General features: G+C 50.0%; 1 protein-coding gene across 1 annotated transcript in view; it reads right to left on the minus strand.

The window, feature by feature from the left end:
- LOC139403872 (fibrillin-1-like) overlaps positions 1-24,231 on the minus strand; it is a 128,668-nt gene that overhangs the window by 77,360 nt on the left and 27,077 nt on the right. The window contains exons 8-20 of the mRNA XM_071147050.1: positions 21,635-21,760; positions 17,071-17,196; positions 13,955-14,107; positions 13,603-13,845; positions 10,093-10,245; positions 9,014-9,133; positions 8,808-8,933; positions 7,018-7,140; positions 3,517-3,639; positions 2,878-3,030; positions 1,385-1,438; positions 356-481; positions 6-131 (exon numbers count right to left, since the gene is read on the minus strand). Coding sequence (XP_071003151.1) covers positions 6-131; positions 356-481; positions 1,385-1,438; positions 2,878-3,030; positions 3,517-3,639; positions 7,018-7,140; positions 8,808-8,933; positions 9,014-9,133; positions 10,093-10,245; positions 13,603-13,845; positions 13,955-14,107; positions 17,071-17,196; positions 21,635-21,760 — 1,752 coding nt within the window. The remainder of the gene's footprint in view (positions 1-5; positions 132-355; positions 482-1,384; positions 1,439-2,877; positions 3,031-3,516; positions 3,640-7,017; positions 7,141-8,807; positions 8,934-9,013; positions 9,134-10,092; positions 10,246-13,602; positions 13,846-13,954; positions 14,108-17,070; positions 17,197-21,634; positions 21,761-24,231) is intronic.

Here is a 24,231-nt window from a genome sequence, read left to right on the forward strand (position 1 = left end):
CTCACCTTCACAGACATCCGTCTCAGCGTGGAACAGGAAGCCGGTGGGACAGTGGCAGGTGAAACTACCTGGAGTGTTCCTGCACAGGCCGTTGTCACACAGTAACCTGTTCACTGCACACTCATCTATGTCTGAGAGGAGACAGACACACAGACGGAGGTAATACCACAGAATGATATCTTAGAACTCATTTAATACGATCTCTAGGGTTGATACATTCATCTACAGTATGTCTCAAGAGACAGACAGACAGACAGACAGACAGACAGACAGACAGACAGACAGACAGACAGACAGACAGGGATAGCAACATTAGGATAACCCAGTCATTTTAAGGATACTTCATGGGACTTACCAACACAGTGTTTTCCAGTGGTGTCCACCTCAAAGCCCATGTTACAGTTACACTTATAGGTCCTCAGCATGTTCTCACACACACCGTTCTGACAGATGTCCGGGTCCAGAGCACACTCATTAATATCTGGGAGAGATATACACACAAACACACAAGGTTAATATCTGGGAGAGATAAACACACAAACACACAAGCACACAAGGTTAATATCTGGGAGAGATAAACACACAAACACACAGGCACACAAGGTTAATATCTGGGAGAGATATACACACAAACACACAGGCACACAAGGTTAATATCTGGGAGAGATAAACACACAAACACACAGGCACACAAGGTTAATATCTGGGAGAGATATACACACAAACACACAGCACACAAGGTTAATATCTGGGAGAGATATACACACAAACACACAGGCACACAAGGTTAATATCTACACACAAACACACAGGCACACAAGGTTAATATCTGGGAGAGATATACACACAAACACACAAGGTTAATATCAGAGATAAACACACAAACACACAAGGTTAAACACACAAACACACAAGGTTAATATCTGGGAGAGATATACACACAAACACACAAGGTTAATATCTGGGAGAGATATACACACAAACACACAGGCACACAAGGTTAATATCTGGGAGAGATATACACACACACACAGGCACACAAGGTTAATATCTGGAGATATACACACAAACACACAGAGATATGGGAGAGATAAACACACAAACACACAGGCACACAAGGTTAATATCTGGGAGAGATAAACACACAAACACACAAGGTTAATATCTGGGAGAGATATACACACAAACACACAAGGTTAATATCTGGGAGAGATAAACACACAGGCACACAAGGTTAATATCTGGGAGAGATATACACACAAACACACAAGGTTAATATCTGGGAGAGATATACACACAAACACACAAGCACACAAGGTTAATATCTGGGAGAGAGAGACATTTCATTGAGACACACCAGGTTCCTTCTGTTTTTGATCGTTACCTCTGCCATCGCTGGTGGTGCCGGGGCCATTACTACACAGGGCCAGGAACTCAGCTGCAAAACACACACACACACACACACACACACACACACACACACACACACACACACACACACACACACACACACACACACACACACACACACACACACACACACACACACACACACACACACACACACACACACACACACACACACACACACAGGGGTTAGTGAAACTACTAAACGAAATAACAGCGTTTTGTGAAAACATCACATTTGCCAACATCCAGAGATCTCAGAGCAAGTCATTTCATACCATGTTATTATCCGTTTCCATGCTTTCTCATTTGGTCTGGATATATATGAAATGACCCCTTAATGTGGTGGAACTTTGGCGTCTTTTTGATACAGACTTTAACAGGAAGAGCTAATGAGAAATTACTGGTTGTAGTGTTATTATGTGTGGCGAGGTGGAGGGGTGGAGGGGGGTGGCAGTATGGAGGAGTGGGGGTGGAGGAGTGGAGGGGGTGGCAGGGTGGAGGAGTGGGGGTGGAGGGGGGTGGCAGGGTGGAGGAGTGGAGGAGTGGGAGTAGAGGGGTGGAGGGGGGTGGCAGAGTGGAGGAGTGGGGGTGGAGGAGTGGAGGGGGTGACAGGGTGGGGGTGGAGGAATGGAGGTGGAGGAGTGGGGGTGGAGACGGAGGAGTGGAGGTGGAGGGGGTGGAGGAGTGGAGGTGGAGGAGTGGAGGGGTGGCAGGGTGGGGGTGGAGGAATGGAGGTGGAGGAGTGGGGGTGGAGGTGGAGGAGTGGAGGTGGAGGAGTGGAGTGGGTGGCAGGGTGGGGGTGGAGGAATGGAGGTGGAGGAGTGGAGGTGGAGGGGGGTGGAGGAGTGGAGGGGGTGGCAGGGTGGGGGTGGAGGAATGGAAGTGGAGGAGTGGGGGTGGAGGTGGAGGAGTGGAGGTGGAGGGGGGTGGAGGAGTGGAGATGGAGGAGTGGGGGTGGAGGTGGAGGAGTGGAGGTGGAGGGGGGTGGAGGAGTGGAGATGGAGGAGTGGGGGTGGAGGTGGAGGAGTGGTGTTGGAGTCAGACAGTCAGACAGTCAGAGATTACAGGCCACAGCAGATGAAGACAACATCTCCTGTTTCTGTGGATTGAATCAGATTAAGAGTTGGATGGTTTATAGTTACCAACCATAGAACATCAGTGCATGGTAACGCTGTTACTTTGTCATAGCCGGAACAGCCGTGAATATCAATCTCTGTAATCATGACTCAGACAGAGTGAATGTCAAACTGCAGACTCCATCTTGATGCCTCAAGAGTGTGTCCCTCATATCGCTCTGTCTGTTGGACATCAGCTGGTCTGTGGTATTACTAACGTTAGCTGGGATCATCCACTTCACTCAGGACAACAGCATGAGTGGTGGCTATGTAGACCCAGTTGTGTGTGTGTGTGTGTGTGTGTGTGTGTGTGTGTGTGTGTGTGTGTGTGTGTGTGTGTGTGTGTGTGTACCTGAGTTTTGGGGTGGGCATGGTTGGCAGGACTCTCCAAAGGCGTACTCCACACTGGCACAGCAGCATTCTGACTTGGTAACGGCTCCGAAGAATGGCTTCACACACTGTCCCCGCTTGTATCCTCCATAACAAGTGCTGCGCATATGTGTGTCTGGAATCAGGATACAGAGAAAACTATGAATCTATCTCTTCCTGTTTCTCTCACTCCTTCCCCTCCTCCCTCCCTCCCTCGCTCCCCTCCCCCCTTCCTCCCTCCCCCCTCCTCCCTCCCCCCCTCCTCCCTCCCTCGCTCCCTCCCCTCCTCCCTCCCCCCTCGCTCCCTCCCTCCCTCGCTCCCTCCCTCCCTCGCTCCCTCGTTCAGACAAACAACAGAGAAACAAACAGGGTTGTGTATCGAAGGGATTGCAGCATTCCCCTGATCTGATATAATCCAGAACGAATGCAGTCGACCCAAACTGTACACTTCCTGCCTGCCCACTCACATTGTGAAACCAGGAATATGGTTCCCAAACCAATACTATGACCACACACTCTTAGAAAAAAAGGGTTCCAAAAGGGAATTTGTGATTGATTAAACCAAATCAATCAATCAATAATAGATTGATCATAGATCAGATTCTAGAGAGGAGACACTCACCGACACAGACGCGGCCATCCAGACCCACGGCCAGACCAGCCATACACTCACACCTGAAGGACCCCTCCGTATTCACACAGTGGCCGTTCATACAGATCCCTGGAGTCTCACACTCATCAATGTCTGGGAGAGAGACAGAGGAGACAGGAGGAGAACAGGGGAGACAGGAGGAGAACAGGGGAGACAGGAGGAGAACAGGGGAGACAGGAGGAGAACAGAGGAGACAGGAGGAGAACAGGGGAGACAGGAGGAGAACAGGGGAGACGGGAGGGGAGAACAGAGGAGACAGAAGGGGAGAACAGGGGAGACAGGAGGAGAACAGGGGAGACAGGAGGAGAACAGGGGAAACAGGAGGAGAACAGGGGAGACAGGAGGGGAGAACAGAGGAGACAGGAGGGGAGAACATGGGAGACAGGAGGAGAACAGGGGAGACAGGAGGAGAACAGGGGAGACAGGAAGGGAAACAGGTGAAAGGGGTTAGGGGTAGCAGGGGAGACAGGAAGGGAGACAGGTGGAAGGGGGTAGGGGTAGCAGGGGAGACAGGAAGGGAAACAGGTGAAAGGGGGTAGGGGTAGCAGGGGAGACAGGAAGGGAAACAGGTGAAAGGGGGTAGGGGTAGCAGGGGAGACAGGAAGGGAGACAGGTGGAAGGGGGTAGGGGTAGCAGGGGAGACAGGAAGGGAGACAGGTGGAAGGGGTAGGGGTAGCAAGGGAGACAGGAAGGGAAACAGGTGAAAGGGGGTAGGGGTAGCAGGGGAGACAGGAAGGGAGACAGGTGGAAGGGGGTAGGGGTAGCAGGGGAGACAGGAAGGGAAACAGGTGAAAGGGGTTAGGGGTAGCAGGGGAGACAGGAAGGGAAACAGGTGAAAGGGGGTAGGGGTAGCAGGGAGACAGGAAGGGAAACAGGTGAAAGGGGGTAGGGGTAGCAGGGGAGACAGGAGGAGAACAGGGGAGACAGGAAGGGAAACAGGTGGAAGGGGGTAGGGGTAGCAGGGGAGACAGGAAGGGAAACAGGTGGAAGGGGGTAGGGGTAGCAGGGGAGACAGGAAGGGAAACAGGTGAAAGGGGGTAGGGGTAGCAGGGAGACAGGAAGGGAAACAGGTGAAAGGGGGTAGGGGTAGCAGGGGAGACAGGAAGGGAAACAGGTGAAAGGGGGTAGGGGTAGCAGGGAGACAGGAAGGGAAACAGGTGAAAGGCGGTAGGGGTAGCAGGGAGACAGGAAGGGAAACAGGTGAAAGGGGGTAGGGGTAGCAGGGGAGACAGGAAGGGAAACAGGTGGAAGGGGGTAGGGGTAGCAGGGGAGACAGGAAGGGAAACAGGTGGAAGGGGGTAGGGGTAGCAGGGGAGACAGGAAGGGAAACAGGTGAAAGGGGGTAGGGGTAGCAGGGAGACAGGAAGGGAAACAGGTGAAAGGGGGTAGGGGTAGCAGGGGAGACAGGAAGGGAAACAGGTGAAAGGGGGTAGGGGTAGCAGGGAGACAGGAAGGGAAACAGGTGAAAGGCGGTAGGGGTAGCAGGGAGACAGGAAGGGAAACAGGTGAAAGGGGGTAGGGGTAGCAGGGAGACAGGAAGGGAAACAGGTGAAAGGGGGAAGGGGTAGCAGGGTAACAAAGGTTATGATAGGATACAATGGAACACGGTTTACCAGACCTACATTAAGGCTATTACTGTCTAAAGATAACTGTCAATGTATAACTGTCAATGTATAACTGTCAATGTACTATAATTCTTTCACTTCAAACAACTTCAACTCCCACAGATGAACTGGACTTGACATTATTGAACTGTACTTGACATTATTGAACTGTACTTGACATTATTGAACTGTACTTGACATTATTGAACTGGACTTGACATTATTGAACTGTACTTGACATTATTGAACTGTACTTGGCATTATTGAACTGTACTTGACATTATTGAACTGGACTTGACATTATTGAACTGGACTTGACATTATTGAACTGGACTTGACATTATTGAACTGGACTTGACATTATTGAACTGGACTTTACATTATTGAACTGGACTTGACATTATTGAGTGAAAATATTTGACTTGCAGTTTCCTAACCACTCTCTAAGGGCCACTTATTTCATGATTCAGCTATAATGGCTGTACAGTATAAGTTCACTCTTTATCTTCCTGGAAGATCATATAACCCAACAGAATAAAAAGATTTATCCTGCTCCAGTCACCTAGGCCCATAATGTAAACCACTAACAACGACCCTAATGACGTGGAAACAGTGATGTGGCTGGTTGCTTTGTGTTATGTCTGGAGCCACTGGAGGACAGAAACATGGGTTGTGTCCCAAATAACACCCTGTATCCTAAATAGTACCCTATGTTTGGCCAGGGTACATACTGTAGATCTCTGGTTGAAGTAGTACAGTATATTGGAATTAGCGTGCCATTTGGGAACCAACCTTGGTTTCCTCAGAGGCAGAGAAAGAGCACAGAGGCCTCAACAGACTGTGTAGACTGTTAAACCTCTCTAGACTGCTAACCTGTCTAGACTGTGTAGACTGTTAAACCTCTCTAGACTGTGTAGACTGTTAAACCTCTCTAGACTGCTAACCTGTCTAGACTGTGTAGACTGTTAAACCTCTCTAGACTGCTAACCTGTCTAGACTGTGTAGACTGTTATAAACCTCTCTAGACTGCTAACATGTCTAGACTGTGTAGACTGTTAAACCTCTCTAGACTGTGTAGACTGTTAAACCTCTCTAGACTGTGTAGACTGTTAAACCTCTCTAGACTGTTAAACCTCTCTAGGCTGTTAAACCTCTCTAGGCTGTTAAACCTCTCTAGACTGTTAAACCTCTCTAGGCTGTTACTGTTAACCTCTCTAGACTGTTAACCTCTCTAGACTGTTAAACCTCTCTAGACTGTGTAGACTGTTAAACCTCTCTAGACTGCTAACCTGTCTAGACTGTGTAGACTGTTAAACCTCTCTAGACTGTTAAACCTCTCTAGACTGTTAACCTTTCTAGACTGTGTAGACTGTTAAACCTCTCTAGACTGTTAACCTTTCTAGACTGTGTAGACTGTTAACCTCTCTAGACTGTTAACCTTTCTAGACTGTGTAGACTGTTAAACCTCTCTAGACTGTTAACCTCTCTAGACTGTGTAGACTGTTAAACCTCTCTAGACTGTTAACCTCTCTAGACTGTGTATACTGTTAACCTCTCTAGACTGTGTAGACTGTTAACCTCTCTAGACTGTGTAGACTGTTAACCTCTCTAGACCGCACAATTCATTACTGAGGAAATACATCCCTCTCTGAAATGAGACTCGCTCTACTCTATGTAGACTACTAGCAACAGAACTCCCATCTAGCCTTTTTTACATGAATTTGCCACCTTTTGGTACATTTTTGTGGCATTGACACTTTTCAGGACATTTCCTGACTTTTACATTTTCCGGGACATTGCATTTGACAGTTTTCATATACTTTTCTGATGCGGCAGACAGAGGGTTGTGATTGGACAGCAGACGTACCGACACAAAAGCGCCCGGTTGGGTCGAGCAGATAGCCATGTTTACAAATACATTTAAAGCTTCCCTCGTCGTTGATGCACATCCCATTCAAACACATGTTCCTGATCAGACACTCATCCATGTCTGGGGGAAAGAAAGAAAGAAAGAAAGAAACAAACACACACACACGCACGCACGCACACACACACACACACACATAACATATTAGGACAATATATACAGGTCATAGATAACAATAAGTCTAAATGAATCTAAAACATGTGGGAAAATACTATTAGAATTAATCAAGATTGAGAGAAAGAAAGAATGACAGAAACTGAGAGGCAGAGAGAAAGAGAGAGAGACAGAGAGAGAGAGAAACAGAGACAGAGAGAAACAGAGAGAGAGAGAGAGAGAGATAGAGAGAGAGAGAAAGAGAGAGAGAGAGACAGAGGTAGAGAAACAGAGACAGAGAGAAAGAGAGAGAGAGAGAAAGAGAGAGAGACAGAGAGAAACAGAGAGAGAGAGAGAAAGAGAGAGAGACAGAGAGAAACAGAGAGAGAGAGAAAGAGAGACAGAGAGAGAGAGAAACAGAGAGACAGAGAGAGAGAGATACAGAAAGACAGAAAGAGAAACAGAGAAAAAGAGACAGAGAGAGAGAGAAAGAGAGACAGAGAAAGAGAGAGAGACAGAGAGACAGAGAGAGAGAAACAGAAAGACAGAGAGAGAAACAGAGAAAGAGAGAGAAACAGAGAACGAAAGAGAGAGAGACAGAGAGATAGAGACGGATGTATTTGACAGTATGTGTCAATAGGACATGTTAATAAAGTTAATTCAAATGAAAATTGTGAGATATAGAGGGAGGAAAAGAGATCAACAGAGAGAAACAATGAGAAACAGACCAATAGAGACAAACAGAGATCAACAGAGATCAACAGAGAGAGACAGAGATCAACAGAGATCAACAGAGATCAACAGAGACAAACAGAGACAAACAGAGACAGAGATCAACAGAGAGATCAACAGAGACAGAGACAAACAGAGACCAACATAGATCAACATAGATCAACAAAGACCAACAGAGACCAACAGAGACAAACAGAGATCAACAGAGACCAACAGAGACAAACAGAGATCAACAGAGATCAACAGAGACCAACAGAGACCAACAGAGATCAACAGAGATAAACAGAGATCCACAGAGATCAACAGAAACCAACAGAGACCAACAGAGACCAACATAGACCAACAGAGATCAACAGAGACCAACAGAGACCAACAGAGATCAACAGAGTCCAACAGAGATCCACAAAGACAAACAGAGATCAACAGAGACCAACATAGATCAACAGAGACCAACAGAGACCAACATAGATCAACAGAGACCAACAGAGACCAACAGAGACCAACTGAGATCAACAGAGATCAACAGAGATCAACAGAGACCAACAGACACCAACAGAGACCAACAGAGACCAACAGAGACCAACAGAGACCAACAGAGATCAACAGAGATCAACAGAGACCAACAGAGACCAACAGAGATCAACAGAGACCAACAGAGATCAACAGAGACCAACATAGACCAACATAGACCAACAGACACCAACAGAGATCAACAGAGACCAACAGAGATCAACAGAGACCAACAGAGACCAACAGAGATCAACAGAGATCAACAGAGATCAACAGAGACCAACAGAGATCAACAGAGATCAACAGAGACCAACTGAGATCAACAGAGACCAACAGAGACCAACAGAGATCAACAGAGATCAACAGAGATCAACAGAGGTGTGTTTGAGACAGACCTTGACAGTTCTTCCCGTCAGTAGAGATCTCAAAGCCAGCGTTGCAGACACAGTGGAAGCTCCCCTCAGTGTTCACACACCTTCCGTTGTTACAGATACGACCGTTTGCCACACACTCATCCAGGTCTGAAACACACACAGGACATGATATTCTCACCACTCTGTGTTTGTGTATGTGTGTGTGTGTACAGTTGTGTGTGTGTTACCTCTGCACTCGGTCCTGGTAGCAGTAGACTGGAAGCCAGCAGGACACTGGCAGAAGTAGGATCCAGCCGTGTTCACACACTCTCCATTCACACACGGGTTCCGCGCACACTCATCATCATCTGGAGAGCAAGCACACTCATAAGAACCAAACTCTGTCCATCTGTCCCTACCACCCTCCCTCCCTCCCTCCCACCCTTCCTCCCTCTCTCTCTCTCTCTCTCTCTCTCTCTCTCTCTCTCTCTCTCTCTCTCTCTCTCTCCCTCTTCCCTCCTTCCCTCCCTCCCTCCCTCCCTCCCTCTCACCCTACCCCCTCACCCTCCTGCCCTCTCCCTCCCTCTCTCCTCTCTCTTCCATCCCTCTCTCCCTCCTCCCCTCACCTTTCCTCTCTCCTCCCTCTCACCCTCCCCCTCCTCCCCTCACCCTCCTGCCCTCTCCCTCCTCCCCTCACCCTCCTGCCCTCTCCCTCCCCCATCCCTCCCTCCATCCTCCATCCCTCTCTCCCTCCTCCCCTCCCCCTCCTGCCCTTTCCCTCCCCATCCCTCCATCCTCCATCCCTCTCTCCCTCCTCCCCTCACCCTCCTGCCCTTCCCTCCCCATCCCTCTCTCCCTCCTCTCCTCACCCTCCTGCCCTTTCCCTCCCCATCTCTCTCTCCCTCCTCCCCTCACCCTCCTGCCCTCTCCCTCCCCCATCCCTCCCTCCATCCTCCATCCCTCTCTCCCTCCTCCCCTCCCCCTCCTGCCCTTTCCCTCCCCATCCCTCCCTCCATCCTCCATCCCTCTCTCCCTCCTCCCCTCACCCTCCTGCCCTTTCCCTCCCCATCTCTCTCTCCCTCCTCCCCTCACCCTCCTGCCCTTTCCCTCCCCATCTCTCTCTCCCTCCTCCCCTCACCCTCCTGCCCTCTCCCTCCCCCATCCCTCCCTCCATCCTCCATCCCTCTTTTCCTCCTCCCCTCGCCCTCCTGCCCTCTCCCTCCCCCATCCCTCCCTCCATCCTCCATCCCTCTCTCCCTCCTCCCCTCACCCTCCTGCCCTTTCCCTCCCCATCCCTCTCTCCCTCCTCCATCGATCCATCCCTCACCGATACACTCTCCTCGTGAGTCTAGTCTGAAGCCCATGTTACAGTCACAGCGGTAGCTTCCAGGGGAGGGGACACAGCGGCCGTTCAGACACAGGTTCCTGAATACCGCACACATGTTAGTAATGCTGGTACTGATGTTCTGGGTCTGGATGACTGGAGGGGGAGATGTAGTGGAGAGAGGAGTAAAGGAGAGAGAGGGAGAGGATGAGGGAGAGGGATGTAGAGGAGAGAGGAGTAAAGGAGAGAGAGGGAGAGAGATGAGGGAGAGGGATGTAGAGGAGAGAGGGGAAGGAGAGGGAGGGAGAGGATGAGGGAGAGGGATGTAGTGGAGAGAGGAGTAAAGGAGAGAGAGGGAGAGGATGAGGGAGAGGGATGTAGAGGAGAGAGGAGTAAAGGAGAGAGAGGGAGAGGATGAGGGAGAGGGATGTAGAGGAGAGAGGGGAAGGAGAGAGAAGGAGAGAGAGTGAGAGGGATATAGTGGGGAGAGGGGGAAAGGAGAGAGATGGAGAGGATGAGGGAGAGGGATGTAGAGGGGAGAGGGGAAAGGAGAGAGAAGGAGAGAGAGTGAGAGGGATATAGTGGGGAGAGAGGGAAAGGAGAGAGGGAGAGGATGAGGGAGAGGGATGTAGAGGGGAGAGGGGAAGGAGAGAGAAGGAGAGAGATGTAGTGGAGAGAGGAGTAAAGGAGAGAGAGGGAGAGGATGAGGGAGAGGGATGTAGAGGGGAGAGGGGAAGGAGAGAGAAGGAGAGAGAGTGAGAGGGATATAGTGGGGAGAGAGGGAAAGGAGAGAGGGAGAGGATGAGGGAGAGGGATGTAGAGGGGAGAGGGGAAGGAGAGAGAAGGAGAGAGATGTAGTGGAGAGAGGAGTAAAGGAGAGAGAGGGAGAGGATGAGGGAGAGGGATGTAGAGGGGAGAGGAGTAAAGGAGAGAGAGGGAGAGGATGAGGGAGAGGGATGTAGAGGGGAGAGGGGAAGGAGAGAGAAGGAGAGGATGAGGGAGAGGGATGTAGAGGAGAGAGGAGTAAAGGAGAGAGAGGGAGAGGATGAGGGAGAGGGATGTAGAGGGGAGAGGGGAAGGAGAGAGAAGGAGAGAGAGTGAGAGGGATATAGTGGGGAGAGGGGGAAAGGAGAGAGATGGAGAGGATGAGGGAGAGGGATGTAGAGGGGAGAGGGGAAAGGAGAGAGAAGGAGAGAGAGTGAGAGGGATATAGTGGGGAGAGAGGGAAAGGAGAGAGGGAGAGGATGAGGGAGAGGGATGTAGAGGGGAGAGGGGAAGGAGAGAGAAGGAGAGAGAGGGAGAGGGATATAGTGGGGAGAGGGGGAAAGGAGAGAGGGAGAGGATGAGGGAGAGGGATGTAGAGGGGAGAGGGGAAGGAGAGAGAAGGAGAGAGAGGGAGAGGGATATAGTGGGGAGAGGGGGAAAGGAGAGAGAGGGAGAGGGATATAGTGGGGAGAGGGGGAAAGGAGAGAGAGGGAGAGGATGAGGGAGAGGGATGTAGTGGAGAGAGGAGTAAAGGAGAGAGAGGGAGAGGATGAGGGAGAGGGATGTAGAGGGGAGAGGAGTAAAGGAGAGAGAGGGAGAGGATGAGGGAGAGGGATGTAGAGGGGAGTGGGGGAAGGAGAGAGAGGGAGAGGATGAGGGAGAGGGATGTAGAGGGGAGAGGAGTAAAGGAGAGAGAGGGAGAGGATGAGGGATAGGGATGTAGAGGGGAGAGGGGGAGGAGAGAGGGATGTAGAGAGGGAGAGGGGAAGGAGAGAGAAGGAGAGGATGAGGGAGAGGGATATAGTGGGGAGAGGGGGAAAGGAGAGAGAGGGAGAGGATGAGGGAGAGGGATGTAGAGGAGAGAGGAGTAAAGGAGAGAGAGGGAGAGGATGAGGGAGAGGGATGTAGAGGGGAGAGGGGAAGGAGAGAGAAGGAGAGAGAGTGAGAGGGATATAGTGGGGAGAGGGGGAAAGGAGAGAGATGGAGAGGATGAGGGAGAGGGATGTAGAGGGGAGAGGGGAAAGGAGAGAGAAGGAGAGAGAGTGAGAGGGATATAGTGGGGAGAGAGGGAAAGGAGAGAGGGAGAGGATGAGGGAGAGGGATGTAGAGGGGAGAGGGGAAGGAGAGAGAAGGAGAGAGAGGGAGAGGGATATAGTGGGGAGAGGGGGAAAGGAGAGAGGGAGAGGATGAGGGAGAGGGATGTAGAGGGGAGAGGGGAAGGAGAGAGAAGGAGAGAGAGGGAGAGGGATATAGTGGGGAGAGGGGGAAAGGAGAGAGAGGGAGAGGGATATAGTGGGGAGAGGGGGAAAGGAGAGAGAGGGAGAGGATGAGGGAGAGGGATGTAGTGGAGAGAGGAGTAAAGGAGAGAGAGGGAGAGGATGAGGGATGTAGAGGGGAGAGGAGTAAAGGAGAGAGAGGGAGAGGATGAGGGAGAGGGATGTAGAGGGGAGTGGGGGAAGGAGAGAGAGGGAGAGGATGAGGGAGAGGGATGTAGAGGGGAGAGGAGTAAAGGAGAGAGAGGGAGAGGATGAGGGATAGGGATGTAGAGGGGAGAGGGGGAGGAGAGAGGGATGTAGAGAGGGAGAGGGGAAGGAGAGAGAAGGAGAGGATGAGGGAGAGGGATATAGTGGGGAGAGGGGGAAAGGAGAGAGAGGGAGAGGATGAGGGAGAGGGATGTAGAGGGGAGAGGGGAAAGGAGAGAGAAGGAGAAGAGTGAGAGGGATATAGTGGGGAGAGAGGGAGAGGAGAGAGGGAGAGGATGAGGGAGAGGGATGTAGAGGGGAGAGGGGAAAGGAGAGAGAAGGAGAGAGAGGGAGAGGGATATAGTGGGGAGAGAGGGAAAGGAGAGAGAGGGAGAGGATGAGGGAGAGGGATGTAGAGGGGAGAGGGGAAAGGAGAGAGAAGGAGAGAGAGGGAGAGGGATATAGTGGGGAGAGGGGGAAAGGAGAGAGAAGGAGAGGATGAGGGAGAGGGATGTAGAGGGGAGAGGGGGAAAGGAGAGGGAGGGAGAGGATGAGGGAGAGGGATGCAGAGGGGAGAGGGGGAAAGGAGAGGGAGGGAGAGGGATGTAGTGGGGAGAGGGGGAAAGGAGAGGGAGGGAGAGGATGAGGGAGAGGGATGTAGTGGGGAGAGGGGGAAAGGAGAGAGAGGGAGAGGATGAGGGAGAGGGATGTAGTGGGGAGAGGGGGAAAGGAGAGAGAGGGAGAGGATGAGGGAGAGGGATGTAGTGGGGAGAGGGGGAAGGAGAGGGAGGGAGAGGATGAGGGAGAGGGATGTAGTGGGGAGAGGGGGAAAGGAGAGAGGGAGAGGGAGAGAGAAAAGGGGGGTGAGAGACAGAAAGAGGGGTTACCACATTACCACATTCATAGTCATAAGAGACACTTCATTACACATGCACCTCTAGTAATTATGTTGACCCACTACTGAAGGATTTCTTAACCATTAAGATTGTAATATGACTCTGATCTTAACATGTGAGGAGGCTTCAGGGGTGAGAGGTGAGGGGTAAGAGGTCAGGGTACTACTTACTGGGTCCAGGGTATTGACCTGGTCCAGGCAGAGGCTGGAAAGGGATTGGTGGTCCTGGGTAGGGTGGTCTTGGGTAGATACCTGGGACCTGGGGAACTACTGGTCTTCCCCCTCCCCCGCCTGGGAGAGGCCCTCCTCCACCTGGGAGAGTCCCTCCCCCGCCTGGGAGAGACCCTCCCCCGCCTGGGAGAGGCCCCCCCCCTGGACTGGTCTGCACCTGTGTGCACAGCTTCTGGTACTCATCTAGAGCAGAGAGAGAGACACATAGAAATATGACGAAATAGAGAAGAAACATCTACAGCTAAAGTGAAAATGATTGCTGATTGGACATGAGTACTGGGTCAGTACCTACCAGTCCCTGTCATGGGGCACAACTCAGGACTGGACCCGTCTGACCAGCAGCGCCCACTGTCACAGCAGCACTGTATCTTGGTCAGGAGCTGGGAGTTCTGGTTGGCACAACGCCCGTTCAGCAGGCTGGCATAGCAGTACCCACCCCGGGCATCTGGAGAGAGACAAAACCAGACAACACGTGTTTATGCCAAACACATCCTAGAAATACCCACCATGGATATCTAGAGAGAGAACAGGCTATTGGGATTCTGAGTTAAGTGGGTGAGGGGAAGGGAGTGAGGAAAGAGGAGAGAGGATGGGAGAGAAGGGGGAGAGAGGAAGAGAGACAGAGGAAGATGAGGGGAAGGAGAGGGAGGGAGAGAGAGAGGAGGGGATAAAGGAGGGAAGAGGACAAACATATCAACACAGGGCCAGAGCTTGTTGATGTTCATATTAATGTATAGTATTGGTGGGAAGCAGATAGATATGTCTGGTCCAGCTCTCTCTGTGAAGCGGAAGGCTCATAGCGAACATTCCTTCCTCACAAACATCCTCTCCTGGGGGACTGTGTGTGTGTGTGTGTGTGTGTGTGTGTGTGTGTGTGTGTGTGTGTGTGTGTGTGTGTGTGTGTGTGTGTGTGTGCGTGTGTGTGTGTGTGTGTGTGTGTGTGTGTGTGTGTGTGTGTGTGTGTGTGTGTGTGTGTGTGTGTGTCAATTTGACCACTCTGACCCAAATTCCTGCCGGATCCTTTGTGAGTCGGACTGAACCGATATGGTCCTGATTTACTGCTCTCTCTGGACATATTTGGAGGGGAGTTCCTGGTGTGTGTGTGTGTGTGTTGGCGAGGATGTGTGTGCATGTTCCTAACACGCACGGTCATCAACCCCCTGGCCAGTGGACCATTGCTGTTTCTCATTGGCACACACAAACGCACAAGCATACACACACACACAGACACACACACGCAAAACTGAATGCTTCCTCCACACTGTGTGACTACGCAGAGGCACCTGAGACAGAAAGTGTGTGTACAAACCAGTCTGACGTGATGTCTCCTTCAGACAAGAGAATATCATATATCCCTTTAGTCAGGATACATCCAGTATATCACTATCCCTGTCTGTCTCTCCATGGTCCTGTCTAGTCAGGATACATCCAGTATATCCCTATCCCTGTCTGTCTCTCCATGGTCCTGTCTAGTCAGGATACATACAGTATATCACTATCCTAGTCTCCCTGTCTGACTCCCTGTCTGTCTCCCTGTCTGTCTCCCTGTTTCTCTCTTTCTCCAGCCCCCTTGTCTACCCATGCTGGGTTTATTATAGTCAATAGATCAGCTGTGCTGAGAAGCAGAATGATGTGCTAGCAGAGGTAGAAGAAAGCAGAGGTGGAAAACAGACAAATGGCAACAGAAGAAGTGTCTGTCTGGTCTCCATACTAACAGACCTGTCTGTCTGCATGGTCTCTCATGGTGTGCAGAGTTGTGTTTAAGGCATTAGCCAGAGACAGAGAGAGAGAGAGAGAGAGAGAGAGAGAGAGAGAGAGAGAGAGAGAGAGAGAGAGAGAGAGAGAGAGAGAGAGAGAGAGAGAGAGAGAGAGAGAGAGAGAGAGAGAGAGAGAGAGAGAGAGAGAGAGAGAGAGACAGGGAGAGGGTGAGAGAGACTGAAAGAGAGAGAGACAGAGAGAGAAAGCTCTTTCGCAGCTCCTATAATGAAGCAGCAGGAAGAAGGAGGTATGCAGGTATGCACAGTGAGCACAGTGTGACATTACACCCCCCATCTCCTCTACTCTGTTCTCCTTCACTCTGCATTCAGAGAAAATAGCTCATTGTAGTGGAATTAGAGTGAAGCGACTACTGACCTAAATACTAACGGCTGGAAGTCTGGACAACGTTCAACTCCCCTCTCTCTTCCCTCTGCTCTCTGCCTCAGCCAGTGAGGAAGGACGGGGGAAGAGAGAGGGGGTAGAGAGAAAGATACACAGAGAGGGAGAGAGAGGAGAGCAAGAGAGAGAGAGAGTTGAGCCGTGGCCAGCCTAGCAGACTGTAGTGCTAAAGGCTCCTCATTACCAGACTTATTGACTTACAGGGACCAGACTCTCTCTCTCTCTGTCTCTCCCTCTCTGACGTTCTCTCTCTGGCTGGCTAAAGAACAGCTGGTAGAGTTCCAGGTAGAGGGCAAAGTAAAGAACAGCTGGTAGAGTTCCAGGTAGAGAGCAGAGTAAACAACAGCTGACAGAGTTCCAGGTAGAGAGCAGAGTAAATAACAGCTGGTAGAGTTCCAGGTAGAGAGCAGAGTAAACAACAGCTGGTAGAGTTCCAGGTAGAGAGCAGAGTAAACAACAGCTGGTAGAGTTCCAGGTAGAGAGCAGAGTAAAGAACAGCTGGTAGAGTTCCAGGTAGAGAGCAGAGTAAATAACAGCTGGTAGAGTTCCAGGTAGAGAGCAGAGTAAACAACAGCTGGTAGAGTTCCAGGTAGAGAGCAGAGTAAAGAACAGCTGGTAGAGTTCCAGGTAGAGAGCAGAGTAAACAACAGCTGGTAGAGTTCCAGGTAGAGAGCAGAGTAAATAACAGCTGGTAGAGTTCCAGGTAGAGAGCAGAGTAAACAACAGCTGGTAGAGTTCCAGGTAGAGAGCAGAGTAAACAACAGCTGGTAGAGTTCCAGGTAGAGAGCAGAGTAAACAACAGCTGGTAGAGTTCCAGGTAGAGAGCAGAGTAAACAACAGCTGGTAGAGTTCCAGGTAGAGAGCAGAGTAAACAACAGCTGGTAGAGTTCCAGGTAGAGAGCAGAGTAAACAACAGCTGGTAGAGTTCCAGGTAGAGAGCAGAGTAAACAACAGCTGGTAGAGTTCCAGGTAGAGAGCAGAGTAAACAACAGCTGGTAGAGTTCCAGGTAGAGAGCAGAGTAAACAACAGCTGGTAGAGTTCCAGGTAGAGAGCAGAGTAAACAACAGCTGGTAGAGTTCCAGGTAGAGAGCAGAGTAAACAACAGCTGGTAGAGTTCCAGGTAGAGAGCAGAGTAAACAACAGCTGGTAGAGTTCCAGGTAGAGAGCAGAGTAAACAACAGCTGGTAGAGTTCCAGGTAGAGAGCAGAGTAAAACCAGGCTGTTGGTACAGTATGGAGGAGGAGGCTTACCTATACACCTGGAGCCATCCACTGGAGTGTAGTAGCCCTGAGAACACCTGCAGAAGTAACTGCCCACCGTGTTGGAACACTCTCCTCCACTACACAGACCTGGGATGCTAGAACACTCATCTAGATCTGGAGAGAGGAGAGGAGAGGAGAGGAGAGGAGAGGCATAAATCGTTATTATTACCAAATTGCAATGTGTTTCACAGCATGTAGACATACAGACAACAACTGTGGTGATAATCAACTGTGACAAGACTAAAGTGGACTGGACTGCAGCGTTTAAGAGCGCGGCTTCAACACGTTAGCCATGACAATGTGAAGAACTGTGTCACAGGATATTGGAGTGTTTATTGTAGTGTATATTGGAGTGTTTGTCAGACAGCTAACCACTGACTGTATTTCACATCCATGGCAGTTCAGAAATATATCTGAAACGGTTTTGACACAGGACAGTTTTCCTGCCATTATTTCTGGGCATAAAACCGTGCATACTTTTACCCTGCAAATTAGCACTACAAACCCTGCAGAACACTGAAAAGCAACCCTGCTCTGGCTGCTGGTCTGAATCAGTCCTGTTACAACTTGTCTGTCTTCTTTGTTAATGGGCCAATATTATTCACAGTTTTAATATCTGCTAGAATAAGGCTTTATTCATGTAAGTCTCAAGGAAACACTCAGGTTTTTATTCTGAAGAGTCTGGTTCTTTAACAGGACAGTCATAATATAACCTCCGTCTTCTGGTGTTCCACAGAAGGACGGCCATGCTCTCACACCTGGGTTCAAATAGTACTGAAACAGAAGGACGGCCATGCTCTCACACCTGGGTTCAAATAGTACTGAAACAGAGGGACGGCCATGCTCTCACACCTGGGTTCAAATAGTACTGAAACAGAGGGACGGCCATGCTCTCACAACTGGGTTCAAATAGTACTGAAACAGAGGGACGGCCATGCTCTCACACCTGGGTTCAAATAGTACTGAAACAGAGGGACGGCCATGCTCTCACACCTGGGTTCAAATAGTACTGAAACAGAGGGACGGCCATGCTCTCACACCTGAGTTCAAATAGTACTGAAACAGAGGGACGGCCATGCTCTCACACCTGGGTTCAAATAGTACTGAAACAGAGGGACGGCCATGCTCTCACACCTGGGTTCAAATAGTACTGAAACAGAGGGACGGCCATGCTCTCACACCTGGGTTCAAATAGTACTGAAACAGAGGGACGGCCATGCTCTCACACCTGGGTTCAAATAGTACTGAAACAGAGGGACGGCCATGCTCTCAGACCTGGGCTCAAATAGTACTGAAACAGAGGGACGGCCATGCTCTCACACCTGGGTTCAAATAGTACTGAAACAGAGGGACGGCCATGCTCTCAGACCTGGGTACTGAAAATAATTTCAAAAGCTGTATCTGTGCTTGATTGAGCCTTTAGCAACGGAGCAAATAGGAAAGTCACAACCCCCACCCACCTGCTAAAACAAACGCTCAACAAACGCTCAACAAATGCTTAACAAACGCTCAACAAACGCTAAATGATTTCAAATCAAATGTATTTATAAAGCCCTTCTTACATCAGCTGATGTCACAAAGTGCTGTACAGAAACCCAGCCTAAAACCCCAAACAGCAAGCAATGCAGGTGTAGAAGCATGGTGGCTAGGAAAAACTCCCTAGAAAGGCCAGAACCTAGAGAGGAACCAGGCTATGAGGGGCTATGAGGGGTGGCCAGTCCTCTTCTGGCTGTGCTGGGTGAAGATTATAACAGAACATGGCCAAGATGTTCAAATGTTCCTAGATGACCAGCAGGGTCAAATAATAATAATCACATTGGTTGTCGAGGGTACAACAGGTCAGCACCTCAGGAGTAAATGTATTTGAGCCCAGGTCTGCATTCTGTACCACTCTGCTAGGGCGACCATAGATGAATGTGTCTGCATTCTGTACCACTATGCTAGGCCGACCATAGATGAATGTGTCTGCATTTTGTACCACTCTGCTAGGGCGACCATAGATGAATGTGTCTGCATTCTGTACCACTCTGCTAGGCCGACCATAGATGAATGTGTCTGCATTCTGTACCACTCTGCTAGGGCGACCATAGATGAATGTGTCTGCATTCTGTACCACTATGCTAGGGCGACCATAGATGAATGTGTCTGCATTCTGTACCACTCTGCTAGGGCGACCATAGATGAATGTGTCTGCATTCTGTACCACTATGCTAGGGCGACCATAGATGAATGTGTCTGCATTTTGTACCACTCTGCTAGGGCGACCATAGATGAATGTGTCTGCATTCTGTACCACTCTGCTAGGGCGACCATAGATGAATGTGTCTGCATTCTGTACCTCTATGCTAGGGCGACCATAGATGAATGTGTCTGCATTTTGTACCACTCTGCTAGGGCGACCATAGATGAATGTGTCTGCATTCTGTACCACTCTGCTAGGGCGACCATAGATGAATGTGTCTGCATTCTGTACCACTCTGCTAGGGCGACCATAGATGAATGTGTCTGCATTCTGTACCACTATGCTAGGCCGACCATAGATGAATGTGTCTGCATTCTGTACCACTCTGCTAGGGCGACCATAGATGAATGTGTCTGCATTCTGTACCACTCTGCTAGGACGACCATAGATGAATGTGTCTGCATTCTGTACCACTCTGCTAGGGCGACCATAGATGAATGTGTCTGCATTCTGTACCACTCTGCTAGGACGACCATAGATGAATGTGTCTGCATTCTGTACCACTCTGCTAGGGCGACCATAGATGAATGTGTCTGCATTCTGTACCTCTATGCTAGGGCGACCATAGATGAATGTGTCTGCATTCTGTACCACTCTGCTAGGGCGACCATAGATGAATGTGTCTGCATTCTGTACCACTATGCTAGGCCGACCATAGATGAATGTGTCTGCATTCTGTACCACTCTGCTAGGGCGACCATAGATGAATGTGTCTGCATTCTGTACCACTATGCTAGGCCGACCATAGATGAATGTGTCTGCATTCTGTACCACTCTGCTAGGGCGACCATAGATGAATGTGTCTGCATTCTGTACCACTCTGCTAGGACGACCATAGATGAATGTGTCTGCATTCTGTACCACTCTGCTAGGGCGACCATAGATGAATGTGTCTGCATTCTGTACCACTCTGCTAGGACGACCATAGATGAATGTGTCTGCATTCTGTACCACTCTGCTAGGGCGACCATAGATGAATGTGTCTGCATTCTGTACCACTCTGCTAGGGCGACCATAGATGAATGTGTCTGCATTCTGTACCACTCTGCTAGGGCGACCATAGATGAATGTGTCTGCATTCTGTACCACTCTGCTAGGGCGACCATAGATGAATGTGTCTGCATTCTGTACCACTCTGCTAGGGCGACCATAGATGAATGTGTCTGCATTCTGTACCACTCTGCTAGGGCGACCATAGATGAATGTGTCTGCATTCTGTACCACTCTGCTAGGGCGACCATAGATGAATGTGTCTGCATTCTGTACCACTATGCTAGGGCGACCATAGATGAATGTGTCTGCATTCTGTACCACTATGCTAGGGCGACCATAGATGAATGTGTCTGCATTCTGTACCACTCTGCTAGGGCGACCATAGATGAATGTGTCTGCATTCTGTACCACTATGCTAGGGCGACCATAGATGAATGTGTCTGCATTCTGTACCACTCTGCTAGGGCGACCATAGATTAATGTGTCTGCATTTTGTACCACTCTGCTAGGGCGACCATAGATGAATGTGTCTGCATTCTGTACCACTCTGCTAGGGCGACCATAGATGAATGTGTCTGCATTCTGTACCACTATGCTAGGACGACCATAGATGAATGTGTCTCTATTCAGCCCTCACCAAGGGTAGGTCCTCACACTGACATGAAGAGAGTTAGATCTGTAGTTCAATCTGCTCCTTTAAATGTACATTAAACCAGATGAATTCTGATCTGATTCAATTCAATCAAATGAAATTAAGTGGCTTAGAGAAAGTAGAGAGCAGGTTTGATTTAATGAGGGATAATGTCAGAGTAGTGTATGGAGGTAGTGATGTAGGGGATGTGTGTGGTCTGTTTCCCTACACTGATCATTATAACATCCTGACTGACGCTGCAACAACCACAACTCATCCCAAACGCCTTTCAACTCTGGCTTTTACCGGATACAATTAGGGAATGCCAAACTAACAAAGTTATTTGAAATCCCAGAGTATGGGTGACAGGGAGAAATGAAAGAAGTACATTGTATCTAGTGTATGTGACACAGTAGCCCTGAGGACGTTCAGAGTGAACACTGAATACTGAATGCTGAATAAACATATTCCTTATACTGAGTAAAGTTGACTCCTTACACTGAATATTTGCTTCTGACAAAATATGACCTTTAAATGACCTTTAAATGTTCTGATATACATGTAAGTATGAGTCTGAGTCTGACTTGTGTGTGTGTGTGTGTGTATGCGCGCGCATGTGTGTGTGTGCATGTGTGTGTGCTTGCGCATGTGTGTGTGTGTGCGTGCGTGTGTGTGTGTGGTCTTACCTTCACATTTCTGTGTGATCTCATTGAACTTGTGTCCAGCAGGACAGTTACACTGGAAGGATCCCACAGTGTTGATACAGTTCCCACCCTGACACAGACCTGGGATGGCCTGGCACTCATCCACATCTACACACACAGAACACACTGTTAGCAACACAGTATACACACATATGTTTACTATCCTTGTGGAGACCAAACAATGTATTCCCAATCAAAACCCTATTTTTACTAACCCTAACACTTAACCTAACTCTAACCCCAAATTCTAACCCTAAACCTAACCCCTAACCCTATCCCTAATTCTAACCCTAACCCCTAACCCTAACCCCAAACTCTAACCCTAAACCTAACCCCTAACCCTATCCCTAATTCTAACCCTAACCCCTAACCCTAACCCTAAACTCTAACCCTAAACCTAACCCCTAACCCTATCCCTAATTCTAACCCTAACCCCTAACTCTAACCCCAAACTCTAACCCTAAACCTAACCCCTAACTCTATCTCTAATTCTAACCCCTAACCCTAACCCCAAACTCTAACCCTAAACCTAACCCCTAACCCTATCACTAGTTCTTACCCTTACCCTAATCCCTAACCCTAACCCTAAACTCTAACCCTAATCCCTAACCCCTAACCCCTAACCCTTAACCCATCCCTAATTCTAACCCTAACCCTAACCCCTAACCCTAACCCCTAACCCTTACCCCTAACCCTAACCCTATCCCTAATTCTTACCCTAACCCTAAACCTAATCCCTAACCCTAACCCCAAACTCTAACCCTGAACCTAACCCCTAACCCTATCCCTAATTCTAACCCTAAACCAAACCCCTAACCCTATGCCTAACCCTAACCCTAACCCTTACCCCTAACCATATCCCTAATTTTAACCCTAACCCTAACCCTAACCCTAACCCTAACCCTAACCCTAGGATTTCTGGTCCCCATAAGGTTAGTAAAACCAAAAACAAACACACAAGCTCACACATCCCCACATACTCACCCACCCACATACACCCACACTCATACTGTACACCCACACACCCACACTCATACACCCGCCCACATACACCCACACTCATACACCCACACTCATACACCCACCCACATACACCCACACTCATACAAATGAACAGAATACACAGTCCGTCCCAGTGAGTGAGAGCAGGGTGGAGATCGTCCCATTGAGTGAGAGCAGGGTGGAGATCGTCCCAGTGAGTGAGAGCAGGGTGGAGATCGTCCCAGTGAGTGAGAGCAGGGATGAGATCGTCCCAGTGAGTGAGAGCAGGGTGGAGATCGTCCCAGTGAGTGAGAGCAGGGTGGAGATCGTCCCAGTGAGTGAGAGCAGGGTGGAGATCGTCCCAGTGCATTAGAGTAGGGAGGAGATTGTCCCAGTGCGTGAGAGCAGGGTGGAGATCGTCCCAATGCATGAGAGCAGGGTGGGGATCGTCCCAGTGAGTGAGAGAAGGGTGGAGATCGTCCCAGTGAGTGAGAGCAGGGTGGAGATTGTCCCAGTGAGTGAGAGCAGGGTGGAGATCGTCCCAGTGCATGAGAGCAGGGTGGAGATCGTCTCAGTGAGTGAGAGCAGGGTGGAGATCGTCCCAGTGCATGAGAGCAGGGTGGAGATCGTCTCAGTGAGTGAGAGCAGGGTGGAGATCGTCCCAGTGCATGAGAGCAGGGTGGAGATCGTCCCAGTGAGTGAGAGCAGGGTGGAGATCGTCCCAGTGAGTGAGAGCAGGGTGGAGATCGTCCCAGTGAGTGAGAGTAGGGTGGAGATCGTCCCAGTGCGTTAGAGCAGGGTGGAGATCGTCCCAGTGCGTTAGAGCAGGGTGGAGATCGTCCCAGTACGTGAGATCTTCTTGTTTAGAGTTCTCTTGGGGTTGTGTATGTCTGAGCTCACACACTCACTCTTCCAAACACTTACCATCCCAACCTTGCTCTGTATGCATATGCACACACACACACACACACACACACACACACACACACACACACACACACACACACACACACACACACACACACACACACACACACACACACACACACACACACACACACACACACACACACACACACACAGGGAGTAGTAAATCAGAGTACAGCCTCTGCTATGCTACGTCCCTCAGCCAGACGAGGAGAGAGAGAAGAGAGGGTAGAATAGAGAACAAGAGACCCTGTCCTTAGGTCTCAGCTTCTATCCTCAGCCTCAGGCCCTCAGCCCCTGTCCTCAGGCCCTCAGCCCCTGTCCTCAGGCCTCAGCCCCTGTCCTCAGGCCTCAGCCTCTGTCCTCAGGCCTCAGCCCCTGTTCTCAGGCCTCAGCCCCTGTCCTCAGGCCTCAGCTCCTGTCCTCAGGCCTCAGCTCCTGTCCTCAGGCCTCAGCCTTGATAACAGTCATCTATAGTCTCTTCACTCTGTCCAGCTTGATAACAGTCATCTATAGTCTCTTCACTCTGTCCAGCTTGATCAGGCCTCAGCCTATGTCCTCAGGCCTCAGCCCCTGTCCTCAGGCCTCAGCCCCTGTCCTCAGGTCTCAGCTTCTGTCCTCAGGCCTCAGCCTTGATAACAGTCATCTATAGTCTCTTTACTCTGTCCAGC

This window comes from Oncorhynchus clarkii, unplaced genomic scaffold (genome assembly GCF_045791955.1).
Source record: "Oncorhynchus clarkii lewisi isolate Uvic-CL-2024 unplaced genomic scaffold, UVic_Ocla_1.0 unplaced_contig_3708_pilon_pilon, whole genome shotgun sequence".
Classification (NCBI taxonomy): Eukaryota; Metazoa; Chordata; class Actinopteri; order Salmoniformes; family Salmonidae; genus Oncorhynchus; species Oncorhynchus clarkii.